At 54.0% G+C, this 22,359-nt stretch overlaps 1 protein-coding gene across 1 annotated transcript in view; it reads left to right on the top strand.

The window, feature by feature from the left end:
- The first annotated feature begins 284 nt into the window (after nt 1–284).
- The window catches only part of OPHN1 (oligophrenin 1), a 52,241-nt gene continuing 30,166 nt past the window's right edge, over nt 285–22,359 (top strand). Inside the window, exons 1-4 of the mRNA XM_033072331.2 lie at nt 285–485; nt 15,462–15,557; nt 19,684–19,745; nt 21,178–21,249. Of these exons, the coding sequence (XP_032928222.1) occupies nt 332–485; nt 15,462–15,557; nt 19,684–19,745; nt 21,178–21,249 (384 nt within the window). The 5' untranslated portion in view covers nt 285–331. The remainder of the gene's footprint in view (nt 486–15,461; nt 15,558–19,683; nt 19,746–21,177; nt 21,250–22,359) is intronic.

Below are 22,359 nucleotides of genomic sequence, written 5' to 3'. Positions count from 1 at the left end.
GCGGCGCGCGGGGCGGCGGCGGCTCCCGGCCCGCAGCGCACGGAGCGCAGCGCGTCCCGCACCGCGCGGAGCGGGGCCGGGCGGGCGGCCCATCCCGGACTACACCTCCCGGCGGCAGCGGCGCGGCCGGAAGCGCCGAGAGCGGGCGGGCGGGGGTCCCTCGGCCGGGGCGCGGCAGCGGGAGCGGGCGGGGAGCGGCGGGCGGGGAGCGGCGGGCGGGGCCGGCGGGCGGGGCGGGCCCGCGGGATGCCGGCGGCGCGGGGCGCCCGGGGCGGCGGCGGCGGCAGCGCTCCGTAGGCGCAGCGCGGGGGAGCCGGGCCGAGCCGCGGCCATGGGGCACCCGCCGCTGGAGTTCAGCGACTGCTACCTGGACAGCCCCGACTTCCGAGAGCGCCTCAAGTGCTACGAGCAGGAGCTGGAGCGAACCAACAAGTTCATCAAGGAGGTGATCAAGGACGGCAACGCGCTCATCGCCGCCATCCGCGGTGAGCGGGCCGGGGCGGGGGTCCGGGCAGGGCTCGGCCGGTCCCTGGGGTGTGTCCCGTTCGCTGGGCATCGCCTGCAGCCCCGCGCTGGAGCCGCTTGGGGCCCGTGCCCCGCATCGCTCCGGGGAGAGGCTGCCACCCCCGGCGTGTCCCTGTTCCCCCCGGCGTGTCCCTGTCCCCCTGGGGCCACCCGCTGCTGTCCCCGCCACCCCGCTGCGGTGGCACCGGCGGCGGGACCGGCCGAGCCTCCCCAGCGTGTGCGTGCTCGTTCGGGGAAGCTGCTGCGTTATTCTGCATCCCCCGAGCGCGGGGGGAGCGTGGCGGGTCCATCCCTGGGCATCTCCTCGCCCTGCGGAGCTCTGGGAGCGTGAGAGGGGCCCTGCAGCGCCCTGCTCGCAGCCCTCCTTTTGTTGTCGGTGTTCTGTCATCCTTCAAGCCACGGTGAGCATTTTTCCCAATGACACGTCGGTTCCGATGTTGACTTTGCGGGAGTCGCCTGCTCAGAAGTGCTGACAGATCACCGGAGCACCTGGGCCAGGTTGTGTCACCTGAAGCCACCACGTGTTTGACAGTGACCTTCTGACTGCTTAGATCCGTTTTCCTTCCCCACAGCTGTGATACACCTTCATACACACCTTCCCTGTGTCGTCTCCCACGCCTTCCTGGACTCCATGATCTTAATTTTCCAATCCAAATTATTTCATGATTCTTTGCAGTTGGAAATGCAGTAGAATCCAGACCCAGGCCAACAGAGCATCCATGGGGGCAGTGGAGGGACACAGACAATCCACGCTGGTCACACACGCTTTTCCTGCCAGCTGGTTGGTTTCAGTTGGTGTTAATAGGTTTAGCTGCTGCCCTTTTGTTCAGAATAATTCAGAGCTTCCTTGTTATCGAGGCCAGGGCTGGAATAGCCCGTGTTTGCCCATCTGGAAGCAGCAGAGACAAAAGCTGGTGTGACTGAAACTGCCGACGTCACAGGGCTGTGAGACCTAACGTGGGTACAAAAATCCAAATCTCTGCACAGTCCAGGGCAAAAAAATACCCCAACAAAATGGAAATCAGAGGGATTAAAAGAAACCTGCTTGCTAATGGAAATGCTTTTTTTCATCACTTTGTTCAAAACCATTTCCCTTTTCAGTGTTTGTAACGCACAGGGGTGTGAGGGATTTCGCTGGGTCAGCAGACCCGGCCCAGGGAGACTGGCCAGGGAGGAAGGGCAGAAGCAGAAGAAAGCAGAGCACACCCAGACAGCACTGAGAACCCCCAGGGGTGAGGATTTCTTTCCTGAAATCCTGTGGGGTGTGTTTGTAGCTGATCCAGCAGGCTGCCAGGGAGGTGCTGGGGCCAGTCCTGCCTGCGCTTCCATCAGCTCCCTGTGTTTAGTTAACAGATAACTTTAAAAAATAGATGTGTCTCTGCATCCTAGCCATGTGGAGCTGTGGGTGGGAATTTGGGGTACTCACTGGCCATGGCCTCACCACGACCAGCTGGCAGATACCAATATCCATGGCTGACCATCCCACTGTGCCCCTTGGCAGGGTGGGGTGGAAGTGCCCTCAGCTGCTGGGGTGCAGAAGTGGGGGTGGTCCCATCAGGAGAGTGAGATACTGTGAGGATGGAGGGTGAAGTACCTGAAGGGGCCTACAAGAAAGGTGGAGAGTGACTTTGGACAAGGGATGGAGTCACAGGACAATGGGGAATGGCTTCAAAGTGAAAGAGAGCAGAGTTAGATGGGATAACGGGGAGAAAATCTTCCCTGTGAGGGTGGTGAGCCTTGGCACAGGTTGCCCAGAGAAGCTGTAACTGCCCCATCCCTGGAAATGTCCAAGGCCAGGTTACCTGAATGAGGAGGGGGGTTTTAGGGGACTTTAAACTCCTTTGGCCTTTCATGGATTTAGAGAAACTGGTTCCATTCCCTCCACCCAACTGATGGGTCACCAGCTGGAACAAATAGAATTCCAGGGGAGAAGCTCTTCCTGCAGTCCCCCATATCCTGGGGAGGGTCATCCTGCAGTCACAGCCCTCCCAGTGCTGCCTTTGAGTGTGGTATTTTCTCTTGTTGACTGATTCCCCTCAACAGCAGAGTACGTGGGACATCATAAGGGGAAAAAGTATTTGGTATTGCCAAGTGGAGAATTAAACAGACTAAAGCAGAGAATAATATTGTTCAATTTGTAACAAGTCTTGGGTGTGAAAGCCAATAATAGAAAATAATACTTTGAGTCAGAAATGGAAATTATTTTTGTTGTAAAGTTGGCTGTGTCCCTTGTTTTTTGTGCCAGGAGCATGGAGAGTCACCGGCAGTGCCAAGTGACGGTGCTGGTCCCACACATTGTACTGGCAGTGCTGACACCACCGTGGCTTGTCCCTGGTCAGGAAGGGAGAAGGACTGGGAGGTGTCTGTCCCTTCATAGTGGTCCCCAGCCTCTTGTGGTGGCCAGGATCAGGAGCTGATGTGGACATCAAGGATCTCGTGTGTTAGATGTTCCAGACCCAACAGAAATAGGATACCTTTGATGTTTCTGTGTCCATACCCAGAGCCATGGCCAGCACTGGTGTGACAGAGGAGCCTCACACAGGGCACATGCTCCAGGCCACCAGGGTGCCAGAAGTTGTGACTCCATGGCACCACTGTGGCTGTAAGAATGGCTGCTTTACAGCAATTTCTTTCTGTGCTTCAGTGTGGGTTTCTTTAATCTCTCCTGCTGACTGTGCTCTGCTGTGTGTATGATAATGCAAAACCACCTATTTCCCCTGCTCTTTGATCTTCTCTCCCAATTAAATATCAAATGGAGTTGGAGAAATGTCAGACAGAGACTTTTCTCATTAGTACCTGTGAGTGCTGTGATGGTGAAAGTTCTCCTTTGAAGCTTGAAGAGCTGTGACTTCTTAGGCAAATGTTGTGTATGTGGTTCTGCACTTGAATTCTGTCCAGCATGGAGCTCTGCAGAGTGCCTGGGACTGTGCTGGCACTTCCAGCCTCCCCCAGTTTGTGAGCCCTTCATTCTGAAGGGAAACATGATAAAGGAATGTGTAGGGACTGTGTGAGCTTTTCCCTACAAATAGGGTTCCTTGGGCACCCAGGGGAGGTCCCACCATCATCATCATCATCATCATCGTCATCATCCCTATAGGTCCTGCAGTGCTGTGTGTGGGAACTGGCATGTCCCCTGAGGGAACTCCTGTGTCCCCAGCATGGCAGACCTGTTCTGGGCAGGTTTCTGTGCTGTTGTTGGATGTGGTGCCTGGGGGTTTCATGCTGTGGAGTGTGGGAAGCAGCGTGGCATTGGAACAGGTTATTTTAATGGGATTGAAACCACCCAGAGCAGCCTGTCTGCCCAGTTCTCCAGATCCCCATGTCCTGGTTCATGGGAAGGCTGTGGGGACAGTGGCTGGAATCTGTTCCTGCAGTACAGCCAGATCCTGGGGACTGTGTCCAAACAACTGTAAAGCTCCTCTGGAAAATGGGGAAGAAAAAGGAGTCTACCCTACACCAGGAGAGGCTGCAGCTCTCCAGGCAAGCATCAGCTTTGCTGGGAGGCACAGCTGGGCATTGAGGTGCTGCAGTGACAATGTCCTGTCCCACAAAGACTGCCATGAGATGCTATGGAGCAGGGGGAAATGACCTGCTGGAAAATGCATCACTCTCCTCCAGCAATAATGCGATGTCTTGTACTTGTCAGCTTCTTGCTGGTGTTCCTCATCCTTGCTGGGATTTCAGCCAATAAGGGCACTTGTAAAATTGTCTCCTGACTTCCCAGCTCTGTCTCAAAAGACATCACACCCATAGCCAGACCCCAGCTCTCCATGGCAGCATCTGTGCCCTGCAGGGATCCTCAGCTCAGGTGGGCGCAGGGGGTCTCTGCAGCCAACAGCTGCTGATAGAGCAGCTCCTGCTCCTGGGCTGCAAGCTCTGAGCACAGAACTAGGGCCCCACTTGGTGCAAATCTAAACCAGACGTGCTTTAACCAGAGAATACAATAGCAGAAAAAGAACAAAAACCCTCCTAAAAGCCAACTCACCCCCAGTGCCAGAGCTGTATCCTCAGTGCAGGCAGGAGAGACGAGGGGCTGGCTCAGGATCTACCAGATCCAGCTGTGAGGCAGATCCCACCCCGTGTTCCAGGGCTGGGGGATGTGTTTGCTGGGTTTTGCTGCCCCTGGAGCAGCTCCCTGGCTGGGCAAGTTGTCTCTGTTGGGTTTGCTTTGCCATGGCTGAGTTGCCAGGCTGGGCACAGGATGGTTTGGCTGTGCCACAATGGCCCCAGGCCTAGCTCTGTGTCCCTCACTCCCTCCCTGCTGCAGTCCTGAGCTCCCCAGCCTCTCCCCTGGGAATTTCTCTGGTTACAGCTGCTCCATCCATGCCCAGGTGTGCCCAGCCCTTGGTTTGTTTTAGGAAGCCCAGGGCAGGAATGTGGGCAGGGGTGGCTGGCAATGGCAGCAAGCCAGCCCTGTCCCTGCCAGCTCAGGGGCTGGTGAGAGGGCTCTGGAGCAGATTTGGTCCAGCTTAAACAAACCAGAGTGCAGTGTTTTGTGATGGCTTTTTCCAGCCCAGATATCCTTCCCAAGGAGTTGCCTGTGTGCAGTGGCACAAGGGGCTGGGACAAGAGGGGAAGTCGTTTTCATGGGTTTAAGGATATTTTTTCTTGTGCTGCAGATGAGGCATGCAGGGAGCTTTTCATCCATCTTCTACTGCCTTTTCTGGCTCCTTCCCTGGGAGGATGTGGGTGTTATCCATGTTCTGTGTGTCTCACAGCCCAGAGCTCACAGCAGCACTGCTGCTGACCTAAGAGTTTCCTCTTGAGTCACTGTATGAAGACTCAGCTTTTCTGGCTTTTTTCTCGAGGTATTGTTGGAATATTTTATTTCCTCATGCTGTTGGTGGCATGCTGGTAACTACAGATGTGTACCATGCTTGCCCCAGGCTTTTCTCAGGTGGTTTCTGTCCTGCTGGGTGCCAGCCTGGCTCTGTGCAGTGACAGTGGAGTGCCTGCTCTGTTCTGCAGTGCACAGCCAGACACCTGTGGCACATCCTGGCCATGCTGCATCCTCCTGCCCACACAGCCTGGCTCTGGCACTGATCCCTGGCTGCCCAGCCGTGGATCTGGGCTGCAGTGCCAGGTTGGGCCATTTTCCAGGGACAGAGGGGCAGATGCTGCTGTGGGGGCTGCAGTGTCCAGGGCACTGCTGTGTAACAGGAACACAGATGTTGGGAGAGCTGTGGGTTCATAGAAAAAACAACTCAGGTGAACAATCAGCACCATTTACAGGTACTGAGCACCAAAATGCAGCAGCTTTGGAACTGCTGGAGAAGTTCAGGAGGCAGCAGTTATTTTTCCTTACTCAGCATTAAATGACCCTTCAAACACGTAAAGCTTCTGTCTGAGGTTCTGACGTGTGGATCAGAAGGCTTTTGGAATTTTGTTATTTCTGTTCTGGGGATGCTGGGTTGTCCACGCTGGCCTGTGCTGTGTCTCACAGCTCCTCAGTGCTGCTGGCTGAGCTGCTGGAGCAGTGATCCCAGGCCATGCTGGCTGTTTTCTCCTGGGACACATTCACACATTGCCCCTCTGCCCTGTGTCCTTTCTTGTCACCAAATTCTCCACGCAGGTGAACACGTGGTCATGAGTTGTTCAAGTGATGATAAGAGCAGCAGAACAGCCTGAGATAATGTCTATAAATGTTAGTACAGAAGTCAGTTGCTCTCTCAGTCTGATCTCTCTCCTTTTTATACTGTTTCTCCAGCCATGCCTGATTTTTTGGGGATGTTTTAAACAGGAACAGCTATATTAATGTTACTAAACCTTGTAGCTGTGAGAATGGAGAACAAAGGACACAACCTGTTCCTATTCCATCACAGGATGAACTGCAGAGCATCAGGGGACCCTTTGAGGTGGAAGCACAAAGCCAGACCCCCAGATCCTTGCAGAGATGCCCAGAGCGGGGTTTTCTCTTGGCAAATCCCCCCTAAGTGTGCTGTGCAGGTGGGAATGCCACAGTGTGGGTCAGGTTGGTGCTGCCCAGGAGGTGCCACTGGTTCAGGACCCGCCACATCCGCGCTGCCATCACCCCCAGCCTGGACCAGGAGCGGTGCGCGCCCCTCCCCGCTCCGCATCGCAGCTAAAGCCGGCGAAAATCCCTCCCTGGATCTTTGCGATCCTCCCTGGCGTGCTGTGTGACTCAGCTGGCCCCTGCCCAGCCCCGCTGCGCCCTTATCGAAGGAAACTCTGAAATCATCGGCGCTGGGAGCGAGCGCGGCTCGGAACCTGCCCTGCCTGCGGAGGGGGCGATGCATGGGAGGGCTCCGCCGATCATGAGATGTCTCTGTGGGGATTGCTCGTGCTCTGCCCCGGATAAGAGTCCGTTGTTTTCATGTTTGTTTTCCCCGTGTCCGTCCTGCCTGTGCGGCGGGGATCTTGGAGCACGCCCTCTCCTGCCGCTCACGCCAGAGCGCCGTGCCAAAATCCTGCTGGGCTGCTCTGGGAGCGGGGCTCTGCTGGCTGGAGCCCTGCAGGCATCTCTGCAGCCCCGCAGGCATCTCTGCCGCATCTCTGCAGCTCTGCCCCCCTCTCCTGATACCCCTGAAAAAGCGGCTGCTCACTCCTCCCAAGGGAGGGGAAAATACCTTTGTTTTGCATGGTTCAGCTTTGTGTGTTTTTATTTTTCAAAGAGTGTCTCCTTCATTCCCCAGCCCAAGGACTTGTCCCCAGGCTGGTATTCTGAAGGCATTGACTGGCTTCTGTGGGACAGTGATGTAAACAGGTGTAAAAATAGGTGCAGCAGCCAGAGCCTCACCCTGCTTCCAGCTGGCTGCTTGCTTGGCTTCCAGCCTCAAAGTGCCACAGCCAGAGCTCAGCTGGCACTGCCATCCCCATCACTCACTTGGCATTGCCATCCCATCACTCACCTGGCGTTGCCATCCCCAGGGCTCACTTGGCACTACCATCCCCACCACTCACCTGGCACTGCCATCCCATCACTCACCTGGCACTGCCATCCCCAGGGCTCACTTGGCACTGCCATCCCCATCACTCACCTGGCACTGCCATCCCCAGGGCTCACCTGGCACTGCCATCCCCAGGGCTCACCTGGCACTGCCATCCCCAGGGCTCACTTGGCACTGCCATCCCCATCACTCACCTGGCACTGCCATCCCCAGGGCTCACCTGGCACTGCCATCCCATCACTCACCTGGCACTGCCATCCCATCACTCACCTGGCACTGCCATCCCCAGGGCTCACCTGGCACTGCCATCCCCAGGGCTCACTTGGCACTGCCATCCCATCACTCACCTGGCACTGCCATCCCCAGGGCTCACCTGGCATTGCCATCCCATCACTCACCTGGCACTGCCATCCCATCACTCACCTGGCACTGCCATCCCCAGGGCTCACCTGGCACTGCCATCCCCAGGGCTCACTTGGCACTGCCATCCCATCACTCACCTGGCACTGCCATCCCCAGGGCTCACCTGGCATTGCCATCCCATCACTCACCTGGCAGCCTCTGTGTTGGGAGTTCTCAGGAAAGCTGCTGAGTGCTGCTGCCCTGGAGCCTCCCACGTGGGATTTGGGAGCTGCCCAGCACAGGGACTGGCCACCACTTCCAGCAGCAGCACCAGTGCTCATGGAGCTGGGCACTGTTCCCCAGCTGTGGCTCTCCCTTCTGTGCCCAGGTTCACCGTGCTGCAGGGCAGTGCTGAGCAATTCCCTGCTGTGCTGACAGTCAGATTGGGACACCAGGTGGTCTGAAATTCCTGGAGGTGTGGCAGGAACAGCCCCATGGTTGGGCTTGGTCTGTGTTGAACCAAAGAGCTGTGATGGTGTTCCCTCCTTTGTATCTCCTCTCTGCCTCTGTGACCCCGGGAGCATTTATTTAAAAAACAATTATTGCATTATTTCTTACTGCGCATTTCACCACTTTTGCCGGTTTCTAAGGCCTCTCATCTTTTCTTCACTTCCATTTCAGCTGGCCACGTGTTCTGGGCTGGCTGCCCTGTGTCTCTTTCCAGTTCTGCTGAAGCAACTCCTCCAGCTTTGCAGGGCTCCAAGGTTCATTTGAAAGGCCAGCAAAATTCCAGAAGGGAAAATAATATTCTCTGAGAAGTTTAGGCTTCCAAAGTGCAGTTTTACCCACGGCTCATCCTGAGGAGCACTAAGGGAAGTGCTGATGCCAGCAGGAGTTTTGCTGCTCTGGGGAAAGCAGGAGTTCCCTGGCTGAGCTGGGCCAGGCAGGAGGCTGTGCTGCAGCATCCTGTGCTTCCCTTGTGTTTCAGAAGCAAAAATCATTAAAAAAAAATCATCCAACACACTGTCCCCTTATAAAAATATTAAACATGCAGCCCAAAGTGCTGCTCTCTAGGAAACCAGTATAAGCCAACGAGTGTCACTGGGAACATAGTGTGTTCCATGTCTGCTTTGAAATGTGGCTGTGCTGCATGATTCTCTTCCTGATCAATGGATCTGTCACTGTGGAGGTCTTGGGAAGAAGGTGCTGGATAACTTAATCCAAGGGAGGGTGAGAGTGGAGAGCTGCCAGAAGCTGTATCCCACATCACTCACTCCCAGGTTTCTCCAAAACAGGCCAATATATCCCAAAACTTTGTTGTCCTTCCAGTCTTGTTTGGTTGCTTTGTGTTTTGGTTGGGTTTTTGGGCTGATATGTTACCAAATTTCCAAGCTGTTGGTGATCTCCTTGTGCTCCAGACATCCAAGAAAGCTCCTCTGTGTGTTTCACTGCCTTGAGCTTTGAAGTGCAGCCTCACAACCTTTGCCAGCTCTTCTGGAGCATGGCAGGTTTGCCAGAGCCAGTTTCCTTCAGGCAATGAGGGAAATGAAGGAGATAAAGCAGGCGTGAGAATTTTATGATAAGTGTGAGCCATTCCTCTCTGGGTCCTTGGGTATTTAATTTAACAGTAAATAAGAAAATAAACCTGTCAAGCACGTTTGGGCACTTCCCACAAGGCTGGCTGGGCAAGGAGAAGAATTAATGAGAATAAAAGATTGACTTTTAGGACAGGAAATAAAAACTGTGGAGGGTGAGGGGAGAGTGGGAGGGGGATGTGTGAGTGGAGCTGATGGTCCAGAGGGCAGGTAACCAGCTTGCAGAACAAAAGGTCACTGATTAGAGAGAGGTACTGAGAAATGTGTTTTTACTGGGAGCACAGCCCTGCTTTTCTGCCTGGAGCCTGGGCTGGACTGGCTGTGAGAGGGAAGCTGCAGTTTATGAACAACTCGAGTCAATGAAGGGCTGATTAGGAGAGGTAAATGTGTGAGAGAGTGTGAGACATCCAGTAAATTCCTTTGCAAGAGATTTGTAAAGCACAGCTAAATATAGCAAGTTATTTTTAGCAGTTCATGCTAGCCACTTACTCCTGGCAAGTGGAAAACCCGTGTCAGTGTGGGAAAAATGGCCTTTGTCCAATGTGTCAGGATTTCTGAGTCCCCACAGAGCCTTCAGGGGCACTTGCGGACGGCTCGCCCTGGGTCAATGCCAGGCACTGCCTGTCCTGGGCTGCTCTGTAATTCCCTAGTGGTGAGCATCTCTCCTCTGTGCAGCACCAAGAGGGCTGGATTCTTTGTGTGGATTTGGGACTACCTAGAAGGCTGACCAGAAGGTTATTTTTTTATCCTCATCTGAGAAAATCAACCTGTTGCTGTGTTTGAGCAGCTGTAGAATGTTTGGGAGTGTTCCATGGGTCAGCTCTTATTACTCCTGATGCTGATGGCACATCTGGGCTCAGAGGGGGAAGCTCATGGCTTTCCAGGCTGAGGTATTTTTGTGGGTCAGAGGCTGGGGACTTCATGCAGGTAGTGCACACAGTATAAATCCAACAGCTCAAAGCAGTGTCTGGCCCCTTACCCACTTTCTTTGTGTACTCCTAAAACTCTTCTTTTTTTTTCCTCTTATTTTTTTGTGCTTCTAAAACTCTGCTGCAGGGACAGAGAATTCCCAGGAAGCAGTGGGTCAGGTACTGTGTCCAGAACCTCATCCCCAGGGTGGTGATGGTGATCAGCTCCCTCTCCTTAGTGATGCAACTCCCTGAGGAATTCTTTGGCGGGAGTTGATTACAATGAGCACATTATTTTTTCCTCAGGAGTCACAGCCCTCTCTCTGCATGCTGGGAAAAGTGGGATTTCTCATGCTGTATGTATCACAGCTCTTCACCAGGGAGGAGAAAATCATCCATAGGGACCATTGGTAGGAAATGTAGGTGTGTCCTCAGCTGCTGTGTGTCAGGGTCTTGCATAATTTCCCTGACAAAAATGGATTTCCAGGGTTCAGATCCCAACCTGAAAATTTCCATGTCTTGTTTAAGGGCAGAGTGAACTTTTATTGTCTTCTGTTTGCTTATTTGAAAGGAAAATGTGTGGCTTATTGATTCCTTATGGGTTTTGTTCATGGGTTGCCGAAGCTGTGACTGAATTGCTCTGGCACTGCAATCTGTGGGTCAGACCTCAGGAATTGCTTTTTCTCCCGTGGAAAGCTCTGCTGGCTGCTCTTCCCCGAGCTGCCCATGCGTAGGTGCAGGCAGGGAGAACAGTGAAAGTCATTTCCCACCTTCCCCTGTGGGCTGGGACATCCTGTCCCTTCCCAGGAGCAGGACAGGGATGCTGCAGCCCTGTCACTGCTCAGCTATTCATGCCTTCAGCTGGATCAGATTAAACTCAGGATTCCCTTTGCACTGGAAGTGTCACTGGCCAATGATTACAAAGATGATGAGGTTGGGGGGCAGTATTTTTGTTTTTTCCTCCTTAATTTGCAGTGTGATGCCCTGGGAGCAGTGTGTGATGGAGATTAGCCAAAGGGCTGCTGAGCCCACTGCTTGCTCTGCCCCTTAGCTTCTGGAGGAGCAGCAATTCCCAGCTGGCTGTTTCCTAGGAAGGAGCAGAGTGGTGCTGTGTATTCCAGCTGCTGCACAGCCAACGAGTGTCACATAAACAAGGGTTATTTGGGTGTGGATAACAGAGGTGAGGGTGCTGTGTACCCTCCACACCTACTCTCCTGCACAGTTGGAGATGTTGGTCTTCAAAGTGTTTATTTCTAAAAATCAGGCTGTTCTTTACAACTGTGTCACACCCAATGTCCCATTGTGGAGTTGTTTAACACCCTGTGGTGTTAAATGAGGCAGCCCAGGCAGGGCTCTCCTGTCCTGGCTCAGAGATCCTGCTGGTCCCCATAGCTGTCATCACTATGTCACAGCCACTTCTATTTCCTTGTGCTCAGGGACATGGTTTCCTCTCTTGGGAGCAGAGGACCATTGCAGTCACACAGACTGTGACCTCTGGGCTGCAATCAGTGCAGCTCATTAAGGATGTGCACCTGTGGCACCTCGAGCATTGCAGACCCTCAAGCAGCACCGCCATGCCCCATTCTCTGGTCGTGTCTGTTCATCCTGTTCCCCTGTGGTTCTCTCCTGTGGTGATGGTTTCCTTCTGGTTTAAATTCTAAGAACTGGAGGAAAAAGCAGCAGCACAGCCTGGTTTGGGGCTCTGCTTGTGTTTGTGTTCTGTCAGAGACCTGCGGCTTGTGCAGTGGTCGCAGCACTTTTTTGTTTGTGGTTTTTGGTTACCTGTGGGTGCTGTCAAAGGTTGAAATGAGAATCATAGCTCCTTACTGAGCAGGCTGTGAGGCACATCCTTGCAGAGCTGCTGGTTCTGGGGGTGTGTTTATCCACACATAAATATAGCCCTGAGTTCTCTGTGTGCCTCCTGAGGCTGGCACTGGTGCTCCAGCCCTGCAGCGGGGCTGGGACCACTCTGTGCAGGGACAGAACTTCATTTTGACTAGAGGAGTAAATTATTGTAACCACAAATGGTGAAACTTGGCATTGCTTCCTGATGCTGGAAGGGAGAGGACTCCTTGAGGACTCCTGAAATTCATTTTGGTGTGTTTCCATGGAAACAGGCTGAGCAGGCAGGGTCCTTGGGATAGGGCTGAGCCTTGGCGTGCTGTTTGCAGGGATATTCCAGCTTGGAGCATGGCATTATTCCTTCATCCTTGGGTCCTGCTGCTGGGGGAGCAGGACAGGCCCTGCAGCCTCCTCTCCCTGCTGCCAGGCTCTGGGGGTGCAGAGCAGGAGCCTTTGGCAACCCAGTGTTTGTGCTGGGGGGAAAACATTTCCGACAGTTAAAACAAGGCACAATACGGACATGTCTCTCCCAGCGTGGGATGGAGCCCTGTTTTTCCACACAGCAAATCTCTTCCTGCTAGCTCCTTCCTGTGGTCAAGCCTATTTCCTGTGGCCATGGCTTATCCCTTTCTCCCCAGCCCCTGCCCCATCACTGCTGTCACCACTAAAGGGGCAACATCCCACTGAGTGTCTGTGAGCACTGACACCAATTCTCTGTGCTGGGCCCTGCAGGGACACAGCCCCTGAGTGGGAACATCTTCTGTTCCCATGGTGCCAGCAGTCAGTCAGCCCTGTGCTGCATCCCCAAACCTGTCCCATGGTGCCAGCAGTCAGTCAGCCCTGTCCTGTGTCCCCAAACCTGTCCCATGGTGTCAGCAGTCAGTCAGCCCTGTGCTGCATCCCCAAACCTGTCCCATGGTGCCAGCAGTCAGTCAGCCCCCTGTTCTGTCCCTGTCACACCCCAGAGCTGTCCCATGGTGCCAGCAGTCAGTCAGCCCTGTTTTGTGTCCCCAAACCTGTCCCATGGTGCCAGCAGTCTCTCAGCCCCCTGTTCTGTCCCAGTCACACCCCAGAGCTGTGTGACAGCGGTGCTGTCCCGTGCATGCACACAGGAGCTGTCAGGAGCCGATGTTCAGCCAAGGCTCTCTCCGTGTGGGAGTGGAGTTTGTTGCTCTGCAGAAGCCTGGTTTCCATTAAGAGCTCCTCCAGAGCCCGCCAGGCACGTATGGTACAGGCTCACACCCCCTCTCCCTCTCTCCCTCCTTCTCCCCATGGCTGACAGGGACACAAGGCACATGGAAACCCTCTGTCCCTGCCAGGTACCACCCGTGGGACCCGCGTGTGCTGCCCTGCTCCTGGCTCACGGGTGCACTGAGCCATGTGCCTTGTCACCTGCCCCAGCCAGCACCCATGGAGGGGACAGACAGACAGACAGACAGACAGACAGACAGATGCTGGTTGGGGGTGCTGCTGCTTTCAGAGGGGCTCAAGGACACACACACTGGGATGGGAGGGGGTGTTTGGAGGGAGGGATTGAAAATCACCTTTGACCAGTGGCAGGGGAGGGGCTGGATGGGGCCACAGCAGCATCAGGGGTGGTGTTGGGGATTTGCAGGGGGATGAACAAAGATTCCCCTGAGCGAGGCTGAATGAGCCTCCAGCCTGGCCTGGGTGAGCACTGGGGGACTGAGGGGGAATTATTTGCTGAGGTTTTCCATCAAGTCAATGACATCGTTCTGTGCGAGAGTTCACCATTTACGTGCTCAAGCCCCTGGCAGCTGGGGCTAAATAGCAACATTCAGGCCTGAATCTGCCCATTCAGGAGCAAAGGTTTGACCCATGGGAGGGAGCTGCTGAACGAGGCTTTTGAGGGAGAAGCAGGGGCTGCACGCTGAGCCTGAACTGGGGACTCCACAGTGCCCCCATCCCTGCCTGCCCAGGGAACTTGGGGAGCATCAGGAGCTCCTGACCTGGGGACAGGGAAAGCAGGGCAGTCTGGGGACCTGCTGGTATCCCACACAGGCCACTTGATTTCTTTTCCTCAACATTCATGTCAGTGTTGTCCAATTTTTCTCTGCCCTTCACAGCAGCATTTCAGAACATCCCATGATTGCCACCACAGTTGTAAGTTTTATTTTCAAATTTAAAAATCCATGTACACCAAATTCCTGTATCCAACAATTGCTGGTTTGGCAAAGCAGCGGTGGGAGCTGGTTGCCTGTTAACATCTGTGCCATCACATCTTCCCCACTTGTAATTTCATGAATTTCTGAAAGTGCCACATCTATGCACTGCCACAAAGGAGTCCAGCCTGGGACTGTGCCTGTAGCTGGAGTCCCAAATTAGGCAAAGTAGCAATGTAAATCAGAGTCTAACATTATTCCTTTGCTTTTCTTTTTGTTGCCTACATCCTGCTCTCTGAGGTCAGGCAAGTGCAGCCTCCTTCTGTTTGTATCTCAGGAATTGTTGTAGCTTTGTGGTCGTGCTGTCCCTGCTGGCCCTGGGTCAGGCTCTGTTGTGGTGTCACTGTCACGTCCCAGGGCCCCTCTGCCAGTGCCAGCAGACGTCCAGCCACATCCTGCAGCCACACAGGGTGCAAAGACAAAGCATCCTTTGGGCCAGAAACTTCTCTGGAAGGTCCAAAAATAATTTGGACTGAGCCACAGAAAACATCAGGCAATTTGTCTGCTACCAGCCCAGCCTGTTCCTCACCAGCAGGAGCAGCAGGTCCCAGGGCCATCTGTGGGTGCCCAGGCAAGCCCAGCTGGGGCCCCTGGCTCAGCTCTGTGCTCTGTGCTCTGTGGCACTGTCCTTCCCTCAGGGCTGTCTGTGTCCATGACCCCACAGAGGGATGGTTATTTTTAGTCCTGCCTTTTTCCTCACATTTATTTTCTGACTCTACAGATTTTTCTCCCATGTTATGAAACAATCCCTGTGAACAGTGGCCAGCCTGTCCCACAGCCCCTGTGCTCCAAGGGACTGTGCTGGTGCATGCACAGCCCTGGTGCATCTCCTGAATGTTTTCCTGCAGGGAAGTGTGTCACTGTCCCTTCCTGTGTGTGGCTGGACACAAGGCCATCGATCAGCTGTTGTATTGTGTGGTGCATCCATTAGTCCTGCAGAAGCTTTTTCAGAGAGAGAGAAAACCCAAATGCAATGCTCTCTGCAACCTCTGAGGGTTATTAATGCAGCATTTTCTGCAGGGCTGAAATTCCCAATACATATGGATTTTCATAACTACCTTCCTGTGGTCTTGTTGCATTCAGGATAAATTGCTAAGACGTGCAGCCTCTGCAGAACAATTGCAAAACCTCTCAGCTGACTGCTCTGTCCTTTTCCAGGTTACTCCTCAGCAGTGCAGAAGTTCTCCCAGACTCTGCAGTCCTTCCAGTTCGACTTCATCGGTGACACACTAACAGATGATGAGATCAATATTGGTGAGTTCTCTGCTTTTTGAAGCTGACTTCCAGTAACTAGAACAGTCTCCCTCTCTAGGAATCAGTCTGCCTGATGGTTTTTAAGCAGCCTCAGGAGCTGGCTTCCAGGCAGCTCTTCCAGAGCTTATTTTATGAAGTTGAACAGTCACGGGTCGAGTTTCACATTCCCAATTCAGCGGATAATTTGCAGAGGTTTTCCATGGCTCCAGGCCTGCTCCATGCTGCCAGGTGCTGGGGAGGAGGCAGCATGGTGCTGACCTCCCAGCCAGCCCCCCTTCCTGGTGCTGCAGTGGAGCCCAGCAGGTGCTGCTCCCAGAGCAGGAACAAACTGCCCCACACTGCCCTGAGGGGCACCAGGCTGCAAACTGCTGGCAAAAGGGTTGCTGGATGTGTCTCAAATGGAAAACAATGGCTGTCTGTGCCCTAGGCAGCCTTGCAGGGCTGCTCCCTGCACATCTGTTTGGGGATTAGTGATCCTGGAGCTGTGTTACATCCCTGCCCTCCCCCAGCTCAGCTCTGAGAGTCACTCAGGATCCACAGCCCAGCTCTGGGAGTCACTCAGGATCCACAGCACAGCACTGGGAGTCACTCAGCATCCATGATCCAGCTCTGGGAGTCACTCAGGATCCACAGCACAGCTCTGGGAGTCACTCAGCATCCACAGCCCAGCTCTGAGAGTCACTCAGCATCCACAGCACAGCTCTGGGAGTCACTCAGGATCCATGATCCAGCTCTGAGAGTCACTCAGCATCCACAGCCCAGCTCTGGGAGTCATTCAGCATCCATGGCTCAGCTCTGGGAGTCACTCAGGATCCATGGCCAGGGGACCAGACGTCCTTTAATGCCCCAGACCCCCACATTTCACATGAATCTGCTCTGGGCTTAGTGGGTGAGTGAACCCTGCAGGGCTGCAGGAGGGACAACAGGAGATTCTCAGCCCCTGAAATTCTGACCCTGCCCCATCAGACAGAACTCTTGGGCCACCAACCTGTGCTGAGGGGCTGGGGCTGCCCATGGGCTCACATGGCATTCTCCAGGCAAGAGCACAGGGCATTCATGGGGTGGGGCACAAGGTCTTTTCCAGGCTGCTCCTGAGGGCTGTACATAGGGGAAAAAAAGAAAACCAGCTTTTGTCAGGCAGCAGTTGAAGAGTGGCAGCAGTGTGATGTTGCTGGTGTCAGGTCCCTCAGCTGCTGTCAAAAGGGGAAGGAAGTAGAGCCTGTTGTATTTAAAGCCATGTGAAGCAGATTGCAACCTGCCCCTCCAAGGCTTGTTTCCTTTATGGAAAGTCTCTGGGTGAAACCTGCTGGAAATGAGTCAGCCTCTCAAATCCAATGGCAGCAGAGGTGCTGAGCTTCCAAACACACGTGGGTCAGGGAGGAGAGAACTCTGCATGCAAATGCCTCTCCTGGGAGCTGAGGGGTCTGGGGCAAACAGCCATGCAAGGAAAGGAGTGTCCCTCCTCTTGGCTGGAAGTGACAAAGCTCCAACAACCAAGCAAGGCTTCTGGGAATGACAGAGGTTCAATAAAGAGAGAGCAAGAAGAGATCACAGCAGATGTAAAACCCTCTGTGGTGAAAGGAGCATGTTTCCCTTCAGTTCTGCTGGGGAGTATTTGTTTTGCTTTTGCAAGAAGAGGTCCCTAGTTTCCCTGTGAAGAAGCCTGGGCTGTGTTCCTCCTCCCACCCAAGCCCTGGTGTGCCTGCAGGGGTTTGAGGCTTCCTTACTCCTGACACAGCAGTGAGGCGTTGACGTCTCCGTAGCAGCTTCCATCCCCTGCCGGGTGCCAGGGATCTGCGTGGGAGTGCAGAGCTCATTTGATGTGCAGGATATGGGAGTGAAGCACAACACTCACAGGCACTTCTATGCTCTGCAAGAGAACGTGGTTGGGTTGTAAATAGAGCCAAAGTCACGCTGCTGTGTCGTTGTGTGGGCACAGAGCAGCCCGGCACAGAGCGGGTGGCAGCGGGGACACTGCAGGTGGCAGTCAGGACACTGGGTTCATGTTGTGTGTCATGAGCAGCACTTTGGGGATGTGAAAGGTCATGGATTCACCTGTGTTACTCCATAGCTGTGGCTCCTCCTGTGCTCCCTCCTGCAGCTCCTTCACTGTCACCTGGCAGGACCCAAATCAGCAGCTCCTGCAGAGATGAAGGGGCATGAAGTGGGATGGCATGTTCTTCCCTCCCAGGCACGGGAACCTGGAATCCTCTGGCGGTAAGAACTTTCCTGGAATGCCTGTGGCTACTCAGCAGAGTCATTGTGTCAGTTCCCAGGTGTGGCTGGGCAGGAGGTGGCTGCTGGTGGCCCTCCTGCTCCACACTACCCTGCAAGGGCTGGCAAATTCTGACCCAGGCCAGTAGCACAGATCCACCCTGCTGCTCCCAGGCACTGCTGGGCTGGCAGCAGGATCTGAGCCTTGTGTGGTGCAGGGTCAAACTCAGTGGGCTGTTCTGTGACTGGAGCCATGAAACATGTTCCTGGGTGCTTCCTGTAGAGCAAAGGGGGAAAATAACTAGGGAACATTTTAGGCACTGACATATTCCCTGTAAGTTTGGGGCTGGATTCTCTTTCTCCCTGTGATAATTCTTTCCTGGCTCAGGCCCATGGTGTCTGTGCACTCCATCATCCTGGGGAGCCACAGTGCCAGCCCTGTGTGTCCCTGGGTGTGAGCACAGTGAGCTGTAGGGCCATGCATTGCTGGGTGCTGGAGAGCTCAGAAGTTCCTGACTCATCAGGAAGGTCTGTTGTGCCACTGCCAGCCGAGGGCCCGTGTCACGAGGCTGCAGTTGTTCCCTTTTGTGTGGCTGGGCAGCTGCAGGATGAATCCTCAGGCTGGATTTTAGCAGGACAGGTACCTCTCCCAAGGTGCTGCTGTGGATGAGGGGAAAGGGCCCTCAGTTTGCACAGAGAGCGCAGGAGCAACTCTCCCTGCCCTGTGGGACAAGCTACTCCTGTGCCTGCCTTGCTGTGTCCCCTCGTGTGCTGCCCTGCCCTGCCCAGTGTGCTGCAGGGAGGGAGGGTCTGAACTGCAGAGCTCTAGAGTCTGACAGAGCCACTCTGGGATGTTCCCACCAGGGCAAGAGGGAGCCTGGCACCCACCAGACCTGTCCCACGGTGTGCTGAGCAGGCTGGAGCTGTGGGAAGCTTTTCCATGTAGTTCCCAGGTACACTGGGGTGATCAGGATGCCCCCAGGCATCCAACACAGCCACCCTACCTGCATGGGCAGGTGTTTGCCCAGCCCTGCCTTGCAGCCTGGAGAGGTGGGAGTTTGACTTGGCACTGTCAGTGCTCTGCTGCTGAGAGGTTTCCTCCCCTGTGACAAGTTCAGCCCCTTCCTAAGTTCTCCTTCGATGGGCAGGGAGAGGGGCTGCATGTGAGGGACTAGACTCCCACCTAGTCTTTTATTTCCCCAGGCTAAATTATTCTTATTTCAGTTTGTTAAAGGAAAGGTTTAATGCTAATTTTATTGTAGTTAGACTCTGACTGCTTATCAGTTAAATCTTTTTGTTTCACTTCTAACCTTTTGGGGAGTGGTGTCAGTGTCTGTGACCATGTCTACACCTTCTGCCTTTCCTCCTGTGCATGGACTTTGTGCTTCCTAGTGCTCAATGTGATTTTTGTCATTCCCAGGCCATTTTCATTTGACACACTTGTCCTGGCAAGCACCTGCAGCTCTTCCTGGGACAGAGGTGCCAGGCCCATCCTGGTGCTGCTGGCAGACCTTCCTGCCCACAGCTCCCACTGTGGCAGTGCCTGTCCTGCTGCAGGCTCTGGGGATGGCAGCTCCCTTTCCCCCTGTTTGGCATTTGCCCCTTCTCTGCTACCTGTATTGCCACTCACAATTCCTAATAAAAGCTAATTAACATCCTCTTACCTTCCCAGGCCTTCACTCCTTCTTACCCTGGCCAGGAGATCCTCCTCTCCCTTACATAAATAAATGAATACCCTTCAAGGCCAGCCTGCACCTGGCATCACCTCAAAAGGGGCCACCCCTTCTGGGGTTTTTTGGCAGCTTTTAGACAGCCATGCTGGGGGTGCAGCCACCTTGGGGTGTCCTGACATGTGTCCCACACTCCAGTGCCATGTCCCAGCTCCACTGACCAGCCTTTCCTTTTCTTACAGCCGAGTCCTTTAAGGAGTTTGCAGAGCTGCTGCACGAAGTGGAGCTGGAGAGGTCCATGATGGTAAGGAGGTGGGAACTGGGCTCTGTCATTCCTGACACAGCTAAATTCTAAATCACAGCCTCACCACGTGCCTCAGTGTGAGGCTTCTCATCAGAGGGAAGCTGGAGCACTGGGAATGTGCTTTGTACTCACCTGGTGCCATGGGCCCTGAGCATGGGGCAGCCACAGCAATAGGTGTGGGGGCTGTGGCTCTCCCCACAGGACAGGCAGCACAGAGCCCCAGGCCCTGCAGCTGGAGGGGCTGCACTGTGTGCACACTGCTCACCAGCTGCTTCTGTGGTGAAGGGTTGAAGAACAAGAAGTGTTTTCACTCAGTTTTTGCTGGGTGCAGGAAGGCAGGTGTCCCTGAGCCCTTCTGTGCTGCTCTAGCTCCTGCAGTACAATGCACCATCAGCTTCCAGCTGCCATGTGCCCTCAGCTCTCCAGGGCTCCTCCAGAGCCAGTGCTGGCTTCCCATTTCACTCCTAATTCCAGGAAAAACATGAAGGTTAGGCTCGGTGGAGAGCTTAGAGCGTGCCAGGAATGTGCTGCTTGGCTCTGTGCTCCCCTGCCTCGTGCAGCAGCAGGAGCTCCTGCCAGGCTGGGCTGAGGGTCCATGGGCAGGCAAGGAACAGCAGGAAACCAGGAAAGCATTGAGATACTTCTTTATTATTATTATTTACATCCCAGATACAGCAGCTCCTTTAGCAGTGGGGGGAGCAGTGGAAGGTTTTGTTTCAGGGATTATGGGCACTGTCCAATTTTCAAAGTTGGGATTTTTTTTCCCTCTACTTGTAGGACCAGTTCTGTTTTACAGCAGCTCCCTCAGGAGGGCTCACACTCACGTGTTCATCAGCTTTAAATTCCCTCAAAGGCTGTGGCTGTGTGGTGTCCTTCCCCTTCTCTTCCCCTCTCCCCTCTCTGGAGCCTGGGACAGAGCCTGTCAGGGGAGTGGGGATGGGAGGAAACAGCAGGCTGGAGCTGGAGCCAGTGATACAGACTGGGAAGAGCTTTCATGTGGATTCATGGCAAGGGTGTGAGAGCACCATCCAGGAAAGCATCTCTCAGACATGAGACAGGAGTGGAAGAGACACAGGCAGGCTTTCCCTTTTCCCTAGCAGCTCCTGTGACAGATAACCCTCTGGCTGAATCTCCAGACAAGGGAAATCCATCCTTAATTTGAGACCAGCCTTGTTAGATGGGGTGGGGGACACCCCCATCATCCACAGGATGCCCCCAAATCTCCTGGGATGTGTTTGGGGTTTGCTGTGTGTTACTGATGGGGAAGAGCAGGTACAGATGGTTTAAGTGAATTCTCCTACAGAGAGAGAAGAAGCTTCCAGTAAAAAACACAAAAATCTCAGAGTTCTTGGCTTCTAGCCCTGTTCAGCCTCTGTGTAGGAGAAAATTGATCAGCATCCTGCAGTTAAAATGCTTTTTCTTTGCACTGTAGGTGCAGAACGCGAGTGATCTGCTGATCAAACCTTTGGAAAACTTTCGGAAGGAGCAGATAGGGTTCACCAAGGTAAGGCTTGTTTGTTTGTTTTCAATATAAACAGATTTGTTTTCTGTTACTGTGTTTGAATTCAGATTTTTCTCCTGTTGTTGTTAACAAGCAAGCAGTTGCTCTACTGCATTCTGACTTCAGAAACTCCCTGTTCAATGCTGGCTTTCAGCTGCTGGCATGAGGGATCGTGCTGTGACTTTTAGTCTGATTTTTCAATCATAAGAGGCTCCAAAATCTTTTCCTGAACTCTTTGAGTTCTCTCCTGGCCTGATTCCAGCACTGCCTCTGTCCTGAGCAAGGAGTGCTTGTTTCAACCAGGAGATCATCTTTGCTGCTTTCTCTCCTCTCCCCTTTGTTCAGTCAGTGCTATTGAGAATAAAAGACTTTCTGCAGAGAAGTGTGCAGTAGAGTGGGAGGGAGGAAGGGAAGGAGGGAAAGCAGGAGAGGCCAGCAGGCAGAACCTGATTATAGTTATAGGGCTTTTGTTATGAAATATTTACATAAAGCATCTAATGAGTCTTTCAGATGGACCAAACTTTTAAAGAAACAAGCTATAAAAAGCAAATTCTGCACATGTGGAGCACAAAAGATCATTTTTCCCTTGTCTGCTATCAAGAAGTCCAGGTTCCATGTTACTCAGCAGCAGCTTAAAATGGGCCTGGCTCTGACCCAGCTCCGAAATGGAGATGTTTTGGAGAACACTTGAGGCTTGGATTCAGCCCAGCCCATCTGGAGGCTTTGACGTTTAATAAATACAGGGTTTGCGAAGAGGTACTCGATGGCCCTCCTGCCCTTTGCCATGCCCTGAGGGCTGCTGTGTGAAACCCTCTGAAGAGCTGCAGCCACAACCACGGCAGAGGTGCTGCCCACAGCCCCACAGCCCCTGCTCTCGTGTCCTTGGGGCTGTTTTCTCCCCAGAGAGCCCTTGAGGTGTTTAAGGGCCCCTTTGCCCACAGCCCAGAGCGTGCTGTGCCCAAGCTGCCTGCACCCAGGGGCTGTGTGCCTGTGTCCTGCAGGCAGAGAGCTCTCAGCAGGGCTGGTGCCACAGCCCCAGCACTGACCCACCTGGCAGCCTGCAGCCCTTCCTCAGTCCCTGTGCATGGGCAGGGCACTCCAGGTGGAAGCACA

The sequence above is a fragment of the Catharus ustulatus genome, chromosome 14 (assembly GCF_009819885.2).
Source record: "Catharus ustulatus isolate bCatUst1 chromosome 14, bCatUst1.pri.v2, whole genome shotgun sequence".
Classification (NCBI taxonomy): domain Eukaryota; kingdom Metazoa; phylum Chordata; class Aves; order Passeriformes; family Turdidae; genus Catharus; species Catharus ustulatus.
Note: the sequence above shows the minus strand (reverse complement) of the source record. Positions and strands in the feature narration are given on the sequence as shown.